We start from the raw sequence: 12426 nt of genomic DNA on the forward strand, positions 1-12426 counted from the left end.
ATATTTGATAAGGAATAAAATTAAAAATTAGATGGTTTGTAAGTACTTTCAAAAACATCCATTTTGACTGGATGGGTTGGAATAGCAATCTTAGGCACACTGACTCATAAGCAAATTCATCTGAACTCAGTGGAAATCTACTCTCAGGTAAGTGTATTTAGGATTGTGGCCTTAAGTGCCCATCTGGCTCTCAACTAAAAAATTATATTAAAAAATTATTAGAAGATAAAGTCCCGACCAGAGAAAAATGGCAGATTAAGTTGATAGATTGTGCTGAAATGGCCAAAATGACCGGAAGAATCAGAAATCAGGAAGACCAAAATTTCAAGAAAGAATGGGAAATTTAAAAAAAATTATCTTAAAAACCACTGTAAACAGTTAAAACTGTTAGTAGGATTGGAATAACACTTGTAGTTTAACGGTGAATTTTGGATATAATGGAGATGTAAAAGATATGGATTATTGTAAAAGATGCAAGAGGAAATGATTAATAATAGGACGCACAAAAAGGAAGTCCAGGATATTCTTTGGAATCTTGTTTTTGTTGTATGTTGGATATGCGATTGTAAAACTGTAATTTGAAAAACTATATACATTTACATATACATATATAGCCCCCTGAAAAGTGAGATGAAAGACTTCTTGAGAGGACGATCTATTTTGGCAGCTAAGGGGGAAGAGAGTTTGTTATGGTATGGGGGTTATTGGTCTGTTTTATTATTTATTTTGTGTTTTCCCATATTGTATTTTTTTTAATGTTGTGAACCACCCTGCGATCTTGAGGCGGGAGGCGGCATACACGTTTCGCAAATAACAATTAAAAAAAGCCATTTCGGCTTCTTTCTCACAAAAGTCTCTAACAGGCCCAGCAAGAACAGACGAGCTTTGAAATGCATCTTTGTAGAGGTAATTTATTGAGCTGCAACCGACTCGCTCATCGCAGATCAGGAACGCAAGATGGCCGTGTCGAACGCAAACCTTTTGCAATGTTGATGTCCTGCTTATTTGGTCTGCTATATTGAATTTTTTAAAACAACAACAACTATTGTCTCTGCACGAAAGGCACCTCCAAGGCAAGGTCCATCGAAAAGAGGTAAATACCTCAAGTGAGGAAAGAAAAACAGTCCCGGCGAGTCGACGTCTTCCGCACTGCAGGTCGGACCTCACCACACCCGGCATCGGCCAATCACCTCTTGCAGGATCCGTATCCCTTCGACGCTTTTGTCCTTCAAGGCCAACGCCAGGAGAACCGGCTTGTTCCCAGCTTCCTGAGAGACCGATGTCGCCAGATGTTTTGCACAGATGTGGACGAGGGGCTGCAAATCAACCCATGTTAGAAACAGAGATATAAATTCTAGGAGTCAAATGACACTGTGGCGTTTGCCACCCTAGGTGTCTGACATCATACTGGGTTCATAGGGAAAGGGTTAACTACTATAGGTCTATAGGACGCACTTTCCCCCCTCCAAAAATGAAGGGGAAATGTGTGTGCATCCTACGGGGCGAAAGCAGGCTCCTTGGCTTCAGCGATAGCAACGCAAAGCCTCGGAAGCCTGTGCTCTGGAGGCTTCGAGTTGCTTTCGCTGAAGCCAGGAGAGTCTGCTCTTTAAGGCTGCACTCTTTAAAGTCTGTGCAGCTTCTATGGGCTTTTCTACGAGGTGAGGGAATTCCCCCACCTCGTAGAAAAGCCTGCAGGAGCTGCACACCCTTTGAAGAGCGCGCCCCTCTTGGGGGCTTTTCCCCGAGGAGGGAGAAGGGACTGACTGGCCGTTTCAGTCCCTTCTCCCTTCTCCCTCCTGGTCGAAAAGCCCGCAGGAGTCGTGCATGGCTCCTGTGGGCTTTTGCGGGAGGTGGGGGAATTCCGCCACCTCCCGCAAAAGCAGGGAGAAGGTCTTGGAGTAGCGCACAGGCTGCGTATTTTTTTCCTTGATTCCCCCCCCTGAAAACTAGGTGCGCCCTATGGGCCGGTGCGCCCTATACGGCAAAAAATACGGTAATTGTAAAAAGTCTAACTGATGGGAACCCAGGGGGCAGAGTTAACTGTGTATAAGGTTTAAGCACAGAGGGTTTTTTAGTTAGAGTTGTTGGGAAGACAGTCTGTAGTTAGAAGAGACAGAGAAGAGAAGCCTGTGGGTTGGGCTAGTCTTGTGTGAGAGAATTTGTTAAGAGGAGTCAGTCAAACAGTTGAGATCATCAGTCAGAAGGTATTAGGAAGTTATAGGCTGGTAAAGAAACTAAGGTTAAGATACTGACAGGAATATTATCGGAGAAACCATAAACTTGTTACTGTATGTAAAATAAGCTTGTTTTTTTGGTTCACTTTTAACAACTGACTGGACTCAGTGTTTTACCAGAGAGTAACTGGTTGGTGGCAGCAGGGAAGTGAGCACAGTGGTGGCACAGGGATCAATAGACCGTTAAACGTCCAGGGACCCTGTGTGATCGCCACAGAGGTTACGGTCCCCACAGCGATATGCCTAGGTACTTTTTTCCCTTACAAGATTACAAAGCAAATGGTCTGCGGGGCAGCGCAGCAGCAAGAGACTTGCCTCTGTGGGTGCTGTGCGAGCCAGCTGATTTGCAGGGCACCAAAAGAGTTGTGTCTGTTGGCGCCGTGCTGCCCCGCAGACCAGCTGATGGGCACAAAATCGCAGCCACGCCAGGCTGCCAGATGGAGATGTCAGTTGCTAAACTGGTATCCAGACATCTCCATGTGGTCTAGCAGATTTCAGCTAGGAGACCGAATGAACAAACCTCATCTTTGCCAAGCAGGACTTTTGTGGTGAGCAAAGGGCTGCTGATGCCGTCAGCCACCACGTTTGGCTCCACCGAGACGAGGGTCCCCATCTTCCCGTACTGGGTCACCACCACCAGGATGGTGTTGGCGAAGGCTGTGCACACCACCTCGGTCGGGATGCCCTGCACCACCTCCTCAGCCTGCTTGGAGTCCACAATGGATCTTGCGGCCATGGCGATAGCTTTCAACTGGCAAAAACAAAACCCACAAGGGAACGTTATTTTGCTCGGACATCACAACCGGCAGGGAACAAGCAGCCGACTGCACACCTGACGTGGGGCTTCCCTTGAGCTTAACCCAGAAGCTGCAGATAAGTGTAAAATGCTGCAGGAAGATTGCTGGCAGGAGTAAGACCCCGTGAGCATTTAATACTTCTGCTCAAAGATCAGCACTGGCTGCTGACTTCCTACCGGGCCAGGTTCAAGGGGCTACTATTAGCAGCATTCGAAATTAGCCAGGTGCAAAATGCGATGCCCAGATGGTGCCTGACATTCAGAGTGTTGGTGCTGACCTTTAAAGCCCTAAATGGCCTTGGCCCAGTATACCTGAAGGAGCGTCTCCACCCCCATCGCTCAGCCTGGACACGGAGGTCCAGCTCTGGTGGTGCATGCTCTGGTTATCTCCCGCTTGGACTACTGCCATGAGCTCTACGTGGGACTGCCTTTGAAGGTGACTTGGAAACTGCAACTAATCCAGAATGCAGCAGCTAGACTGGTGACTGGGGGCGGCTGCCGAGACCACACAACAAAGACCTACATTGGCTCCCAGTATGTTTCCGAGCACAATTCAAAGTGTTGGTGCTGACCTTTGAAGCCCTAAACGGCCTTGGCCCAGTAGACCTGAAGGAGCATCTCCACCCCCATCATCCAGCTCCGAGGGCCTTCTGGAGGTTGCCTCCCTGCAAGAAGCGAAGTTACAGGGAACCAGGCAGAGGGCCTTCTCGGTGGTGGTGCCCGCCCTGTGGAACGCCCTCCCATCAGATGTCAAGGAAAGACAACTATCTGTTGGGACCTTCCAGCCCGGACAATGATTCCAAGTGCGACTGGTAGGGAAAGAAGGCCGGATCCTGTGCGCTGGCTACACCGGAGTAGAGCTTTCTCACAACCACCTTTATAGTTTGCAAGGCAAACTGGAAGGAGGAGTTGCTGCTTTTCTTTTTACCGCCTATTTAGAATTTTAGCATCTGCGGAGTTAATCCTAGCAGTTTGCCAAGCAGCGGGTGGGTCGGGGAGGGGGCGGAGCGCTGTTTTGGAGAGCCGCTTCTTCCCTTTTCCTCCAGGAGGTTGCGCCTTCTTAGACAATTACAGAATTACACAATGACGGCCCGGGATTTTAGCCATTTGCAACGCCAACCCGCGGACTGTTTTGCAGATTTGCTTTTTTGCCGTTGCACCTACCTAGGATTTGGGGGGCGGGGGTTGGCCAAACGCGTGCGCCTCTGGAGAGCTGGCGAGGGGGCGGCCGAGCGCGCCCCGGGACGCAGCCGGTGGACTCGCGCCGGACTCTCCCGCTCCGGGAGCGCCGCGCGGCCTCGTCCCTGCGATCGGGGCCGCACACCGAGGCTTCTCCTGCGCAGCCCGGGCTGGTAAGGCGAGGGAAGCCGGGAAGGGAAACGAGACCGAGTCCGCTCCGCCTCCGATGCGCACCCTCCGCCGCGCCGGCCGTGCTTCTCTTTACGCAGCGGAAACCCGCCTCCCTCGCTCTTTCTCCGGCGCCGCCTCCTCCTCCTCCTCTTCTTCGGATCGCCTTTCTCCTCCCCCTCCTGGGCGGAGCCGAAGCCGAGGAGGGCGAGGGAGCCTCTGAGCATGTCCAAAACGCCCTCTCGGATCCGCGCAACGCGCAAACTGTGTGGAGCGGGGCTCGCTTCGCTTCGCTTTTCTCGTGGTCTGGCGTCTCATTAGTGTTCGGTTCATTTGCACTCGCCTTTCCCCCAGAGGCAGTGCCGGATTTACGTATAATAAGCTAAACAAGCTATAGGTTAGGGCCCCACTCTTTTGGTGGTCCCAAAAGAATTTAAAGGGGGAAAAACCCTGGATGTACATTTCCAAAATATAAGATAAAAAATAAAATAAAACCTACATACAGCAATAGTCTTTTGTGTTGTGTATATGGACCTATTAGGTCCATAAATTACCGTATAGCACGTAAAGGTAAAGGGACCCCTGACCTTTAGGTCCAGTTGTGACCGACTCTGGGGTTGCAGTGGTCATCTCGCTTTATTGGCCGAGGGAGCCTGCATACAGCTTCCGGGTCATGTGGCCAGCATGACTAAGCTGCTTCTGGCGAACCAGAGCAGCGCACAGAAATGCCGTTTACCTTCCCACCGGAGCGGTACCTATTTATCTACTTGCACTTTGACCTGCTTTCAAACTACTAGGTTGGCAGGAACTGGGACTGAGCAACGGGAGATCACTCCATCGCAGGGATTCAAACCGCCGACCTGATCAGCACGTCCTAGGCTCTGTGGTTTAACCCACAGCGCCACCCATGTCATATTCAACACAAAAAACAATTTGTTGTTGACAAAGGACAGCTGGACATAAAAAGCTACCTTCAGTAGCTTAGGGCCTTATCAAACCTAAATCCGGCCTTGCCCCAGACTGGGACTCCAGGCGGTTTGCAGATTATGATCATTAAAAATTATTAAACGCAGGTTAAAATAGGAAAAAGCTATAAGAAAAAGAAAAAAGGTAATCAAACACCAATAGAACCAAAACCTTCTGGGCAAATTGATTTTTTAAAATGATGCAAATTACCCTTCCCCCGCCCCCACATAAAACCCCCACCTTGCAAAATTTGCCCGACCAAGTGGCGAAGGTGGGAAGAAGATTCACAGCGCCACAAAGGGGAATTCCCACCCCCAGTCTCTACAGAGTAGGCTGCATATTAAGAACCACAACCTGCCATTCTACAGGGCTGCAAATCAGAAAGGGAGCAGGCCAGGCCTCCTCCATTAGCTCTGCAGAGAGTCTACCTCAGGGGTCAGCAACCTTTTTCATCAGGGGGCCGGTCCACCGTCCCTCAGACCTTGTGGGGGGCCAGACTATATTTTGAAAAGAAAAAAAAAGAACGAATTCCTATGCCCCACAAGTAACCCAGAGATGCATTTTAAATAAAAGGACACATTCTACTCATGTAAAAACACGCTGATTCACAGACTGTCCGTGGGCCGGATTGAGAAGGCGATTGGGCCACACCCGGCCCACTGACCTTAGGTTGCCTACCCCTGGTTTAACTGCATCTAAAACCTCTCTCTGTTGTCACCTAAACAGGATCCATTCCATCAAGATGCAACCAATAGGCAGGAGGACATTGCAGGCTAGTTGCATTTGGCTCCTGCCTGTGAACTGTTTCTGTCCCAGCAGGTCTTTGCAAGAACTCCTATATAACCTCAAGAGCTTACTACCGGAGTCGGCTTGTTTTCCTCCTCCCTCCCCCTCCATTTCTCCTTTGGTGCTGTACCTTTTATATCATAAGCCTGTGGGTAGGATTCTACTTCACTTCAGTCTTCTTAGGAAAACCTTTTTTTTCTGACGAAGGGTGAGGTGAAAATGTTTAAATCCTTGATCTAAATTAAAGTAAATTATTCTTGCTTTTACTTAATAAGTAATAATTCCTGCTTATGGGGGGTCTCTCCTTATTTCTCGTGTGTGTGTGTGTGTGTGACTGTCTTTCTTTATTAGTTGTATCTGTTCTTGTTTGTACTGCTTTCATTCATGTTTTCCAAAAGTCTGCAAACAGTTTTTCTCCCTTGAAACGCGGCCTATAAATACTGTAAAGACATTAATAAAGAAATGTATTTGCTCTTTATCCATAACTTTCGGGCGTGTGTGTATGCGGGGAGAAATAAAGACTATTAATCTGTAGAAGAATTTTTAAAGGAATTGTCTTCCTTTAAAATCAATGCGGTTTAAAATTACATCTGCTATGCTGGGTTGATTAATCGTTGAAATTAATCAATTTTAAAAAGCTATTTTCACAAACAAAAAAAGGTGTCCCTGATTAATTAGTCAGCAGATCTTTCTTTTTTAAAATAAAAACTCCCTCATGTTTATTTAGCACAACCAAAAAAAGGAAAGACATAATATCAAGATGCAATAAAAATCCAATAACATTTTAAGCAAAACATTATGCACATCTAGTCGCAGTGCGCACACACCCCCCTCCTCTAACCAACTCCCTCCATCCACAAGAATGGCAGGTATGTTTGCATCATTTTGTATTTTTATGTTGTGTACCGCCCTGTTATTTCCGGCTGAAGAGCAGTATGCAAATCATCATCATCACATATACATCCCTGGAATCCCATATGGAAAGGTAAAGGTAAAGGACCTCTGGTCCAGTACAGTCAGAGGCAACTATGGGGGTGCAACGCTCGTCTCGCTTTCAGGCCGAGGGAGCCGTTGTTTGTCCACAGACAGCTTTCCAGGTCATGTTGCCAGCATAACTAAACCGCTTCTGGTGCAATGGAACACTGTGACGGAAACCAGAGTGCATGGAAACACCGTTTACCTTCCCGCCGCAGTGGTACCTATTGATCTACTTGCACTAGTGTGCTTTCGAACTGCTAGGTTGGCAGAAGCTGGGACAGAGTAACGGGAGCTCACTCCATCATGGGGATTTGAACCGCTGACCTTTTGATCAGCAAGCCTGAGAGGCTGAGTGGTTTAGACCACAGCGCCACCCGCATCCCTATTCCCATATGGAAAACTTGGCTGGCATGGTGGGAAAGAGGAGAATTAAGCCCACGGGTGCTGCTGACACTTTTCTGCTCCAAATTGCCTTCTCCAGTCTTGCTTGCTTTCCTCTGCTCTTCCCCACTAGGTCCAGTTGAAAAAGATTGCAAAGTCCTTGGGGCAGGGACACAATAAGGCAGCTCTCAGCACCTTCTACAAACTATACTTCCCAGGCTTCTGCGGGAGGAAAGCCGTGTCTAATTAAAGCACTATGACACTGCTTTATTCTATTTTCCATTTATTAAATTTGTACACCGCCCTATACCTGTGAATCTCAGGGCGGTTCATAACATAAATTTCCAATATAAAAAACACTGAATACATAAAAAATACCCCACAATGACAACCATCAGATGTTCTGCCTCTCCAGTCTTTGACGAAGCTGGGGAGGAACCTTGTGCTCTACCGCCACTAGAGGGCAGCAGAATCCCACAGAAAGATGCCTTCACAAACATTTCCTTCCTTAAACGGGTGGGAAAGATGGATCGCAGACTTGGATCGCCTTCCCTGCTGAACGGTGTGGCAAGTCCTGCGTTTCCTTTGCACCGCCAGGAGCCTCTGCTGCTGCTTCGTGCCTCTCCCTCAAAAGAGATCTACCTGCTTGGCATAGATAATGGGCCTGACTGTCAATAAACCGACAGAGAACAAAAGCGGCAACAGCCTTTGAGGATAATTTATTCTCCGGCCGAGATAGAGTCCCACTCCATTTTTGACGCTGCTAACCTTCAAACTTCACAGGACGTGGCAGAGGGCCCAGGGAGCCTCCTGTAACCGAGGCGGAAGAACGTTGACGCAAAGGGCAAACCGGGAGGGAAATATTAATAATAATAATTCTAATCAGGGCCGTCTTTACCTGGGGGTGCAAGGGGTGCAGGGCACCCGGGCGCCAAATTCTGGAAGGCGTCAGGCACCCGTTGCTGAAGCCGCCTAAGCTCTTACCTATCTACCTGTTAGGAAACGATAATTTTGATCAAGCTTGAAAAACAAAATACATATATACCTAGGTATACCTACTGTTTCACTAAAGAACTTTTGACTTTGTGTGCTCATTTACCAAAGATGTGCTGCGCCAGCAGCGGCGCCTGTCATTCACAACGGCGGCGCTTGTCAGACTCAACAACGGTGCTTGTCATTCTCAACGGCGCCATGCACACGGAATTAACTAAATTTGGGGGCGCTGGGCAGATCTTTGCACCCCGGCAGTGCATATTCTAAAGATGGCCCTGATACTAATTTTATTATTTGTACCTCGGCCATCTGATGAGGTTGCTCCAGCCACTCTGAGCAGCTTCCAGCATATACAAAAACGTAATAAAACATGAAACATTAAAAACTTCCCTATATAGGATGCTTTCAGATGTCTTCTGAAAGTTGCGTAGTTCTTTATCTCCTTGACATCCGACGGGAGGGTGTTCCACAGGGAGGGTGCCACCACCGAGAAGGCCCTCTGCCTGGTTCCCTGTAATCTCACTTCTGGCAGAGAAGGAAAGGCTGGAGGTTCGAGTCCCACTCGCTCGCGACAATCCTCCTCGCATCAGACATACAAAACACTGCAGTACTGCTTTAAACGGTCATAGCTCCCCCCAAAGGTTTCTGGGAGCTGTAGTTTGTTAACGGTGCTGAGAGTTAGGAAGGACCTCCTATTCTCCTCAAGAAGCTAAATTTCTCAGGGTGGTTTAATGGTCAATCCCTCTTTCCAGGAGGCTCTGGGAATTGTAGTTCCCATGAGGGGAATAGGGGTCTCCTAACAGATCTTAGCACCCTTAACAAGAGACACTTCCCAGGATTCCTGGGGGAAGAAGCCATGACTGTTTATTCTGGTGCCACAGTGCTTTGAAATGTGGGGTGTGAATTTGGCGTGTGGGGAGAAATGTGGGGTGTGAATTTGGGTGGCACTGTGGGGTAAACCACAGAGCCTAGGACTTGCCGATCAGAAGGTCAGCGGTTTGAATCCCCGCGACGGGGTGAGCTCCCGTTGCTTGGTCCCTGCTCCTGCCAACCTAGCAGTTCGAAAGCACGTCAAAGTGCAAGAAGATAAATAGGTACAGCTCCGGCCGGAAGGTAAATGGTGTTTCCGTGCGCTGCTCTGGTTCGCCAGAAGCGGCTTAGTCATGCTGGCCACATGACCCAGAAGCTGTACGCCGGCTCCCTCGGCCAATAAAGCGAGATGAACACCGCAACCGCAGAGTCGTCCGCGACTGGACCTAATGGTCAGGGGTCCCTTTAAAGGTAAAGGTAAAGGTACCCCTGCCCGTACGGGCCAGTCTTGACAGACTCTAGGGTTGTGCGCTCATCTCACTCTATAGGCCGGGAGCCAGCGCTGTCCGCAGACACTTCCGGGTCACGTGGCCAGCGTGACAAGCTGCATCTGGCGAGCCAGCGCAGCACACAGAACGCCGTTTACCTTCCCGCTGGTAAGCGGTCCCTATTTATCTACTTGCACCCGGGTTGCTTTCGAACTGCTAGGTTGGCAGGCGCTGGGACCGAACGACGGGAGCGCACCCCGCCGCGGGGATTTGAACCGCCGACCATGCGATTGGCAAGTCCTAGGCTTGAGGTTTTACCCACAGCGCCACCCGCATCCCACTAGGGGTCCCTTTAGCTTTACATTAATAGTGAAATACAAATTTTTTCCTTTAAATTTTTTTGGGTCCCCCAAGAGAGTGGGGCCCAAAGCTATAGCTTGTTTACCTTATACAGTGGTACCTCGGGTGAAGAACTTAATTCATTCTGGAGGTCCGTTCTTAACATGAAACTGTTCTTACCCGAGGTACCACTTTAGCCAATGGGGCCTCCCGCTGCAGCTGTGCGATTTCTGTTCTCATCCTGAAGCAAAGTTCTTAACCTGAGGTACTATTTCTGGGTTAGAGGAGTCTGTAACCTGAAGCATATGTAACCTGAAGCGTCTGTAACCTGAGGTACCACTGTACGTAAATCCGGCACTGTCCATGACAAACCGCTGAATTACCTTCCACCTGATCCTTTTGCCCAGAGATTGTACCTAGAACTTTCTGCATGCAAAGCAGATTCTTTTTCCCTGAGTTACAATCCCATCAAGAATTAGCATTTGGTTCGAGTTGTAAGGTATAAACACGCCCCGTGCTCCAGAAATGTATGTAGCCCTTTTTGGGGCTTGCAAGGCTGTGCTGCTGTTAAGATGCCCCAAATAAGAACTGCCTCGACCATTTTTAGATCTCCTTCGTTATTTATTTAGGTGTATGTGGTTCTCTCCCCCCACTCCTCAGTGCACAGATGCTCCCCCCCCCACTTATTTTCCTTCCCTCCCCCAGAAAGAAAAAACAACACAGTAAAAGGAAAAAGCACTTTAGGAGTCGAGTGTGGCTTTTCGGGAGCCGGACGAGCTCTGGAGAAAGGCGGAGGTCGTTGGTGGGGATCGATACAAGCCGCGTTTTCGGCGTGGAGCCGAGCCGAGCACGCCCCCGGGACCCCTTGCGGAGTGGAGATATTTTCTCCTCCTGTAGCAAAGCATCAGCTCTGAGCTTCGGAGCGGCCATTAAGGCTCGCCGCTTGTGGGAGGATTGCGCTATCAAAGTGTCTGGTCAGTTTATTAGTTTACAGGTTATTGCTTCCAAGCGCCGTGCTTTATCGTTTTCAATGCTGGTTCTGTCGGCAGCAGAAATCTAGTTATTTCTTATTTGGATTTATAGTGGGCCTGGCTCCTCGGGGGCGCAGCAGCAGCAGCAGAGGTCTTGGGAATGAAGGATTCCCAGTGCCGAAAGGTGTTTTTGCCTTAGCAGGGCTGGTGCCCCCTGAGGGCAGGGTGGCACCCCTGCTGCCAAGCCACCCAAGGCCCAGCCTGCTTGCAAGAGTCTCCTGGGCCTGCTCTTAAAATCATGAGAAGGGCCTGGCTGCAGGATCAGACCCCTCAAGTTTAGCATCCTGCCTTCAGAGCCGCCTCTGGGAAGCTTGGAATCAGGACCTGAGGGCAACAGCTCCTCTCTGCCATTCCCAGATTCCCTCCACCGTTGCAAACTGCATAGTTTTCAGTGGCGTAGCGTGGGTTGTCAGCACCCGGGGCAAGGCAAGTAATTTGCGCCCCCTAACCCAGGGCAAGGCAAGTAATTTGCGCCCCCTAACCCGGGGCAAGGCAAGTAATTTGCGCCCCCCCCCCTGCACTGTCCCTCCCCCAGATAGTCCCTCGCTCTCTCTCCGCACCGCACCGCACGCCTGGCACTCTCCCCTCCACAGTGGGCGGCGACCCGGCGGCTGCGAGTGCGAGCGCGCCCCCCCCAGATGTTGCGCCCGGTGCGGCCGGCCCCCCCTGCACCCCCCACGCTACGCCACTGATAGTTTTGCAACTGGATCTCACTCTGGCCCAAATGACGATGGGAAGGAGATATTGAGAAGGCAGAGGTATTTCTTCGTTATCTTTTGAAATAAAAAAAATATTAAGGTCTTATATATATAATAAATGTTCATAAATGTACCAATGTCTGGAGCAGCACAGGAAGACATTCCTGAAACCACTTTGACTCCCTGAAACCATTTTGACTCCCAAACTGAACAAATGTTTTCTCTGCAAGGAGGGAGGGGATGAGGGAACCTTCCCTTTGTCTCAGGAAGTGGATAATCATAATACCATTTCAAAGGAATGGCCAGACTACCAGGAAAGGCAATCAGATAAGGCATTATCAGAAAACCTGCCAGACAGGAAAAACAACAACACTCAAATTTCTGCTGTAGACCGCCTTTTCTGTGATGTAGGTATGATGTTTGTGGGGGGTGGTCTTGGCTTACACACCTTCTGTGATGTATGTATGGTGTATGGAGGGGTGGTCTTGAGCTCCAGGGCAGGGAATTTAAAATGTCTATATATGGGCGGACACACCTTTGTTCTGGGTCCTCCTCCTTTCCTGCATGAGAGGGGAGCAC

The 12426-nt window shown here is 49.3% G+C and overlaps 1 protein-coding gene across 1 annotated transcript; it reads right to left on the reverse strand.

The window, feature by feature from the left end:
- Positions 1 to 897: 897 nt before the first annotated feature.
- PSMG3 (proteasome assembly chaperone 3) lies at positions 898 to 4556 on the reverse strand. The gene is made up of 3 exons (XM_083413849.1): positions 4195 to 4556; positions 2755 to 2985; positions 898 to 1316 (listed from the first exon to the last, which is right to left on the reverse strand). Exons 2-3 carry the CDS (start codon positions 2968 to 2970, stop codon positions 1164 to 1166), a joined length of 369 nt encoding a protein of 122 aa, XP_083269975.1. The 5' UTR covers positions 2971 to 2985; positions 4195 to 4556; the 3' UTR covers positions 898 to 1163.
- Between the last annotated feature and the right edge of the window lie 7870 nt (positions 4557 to 12426).

This window comes from Podarcis tiliguerta (genome assembly GCF_965153285.1).
Source record: "Podarcis tiliguerta genome assembly, chromosome: 14".
NCBI classification, from domain to species: Eukaryota; Metazoa; Chordata; class Lepidosauria; order Squamata; family Lacertidae; genus Podarcis; species Podarcis tiliguerta.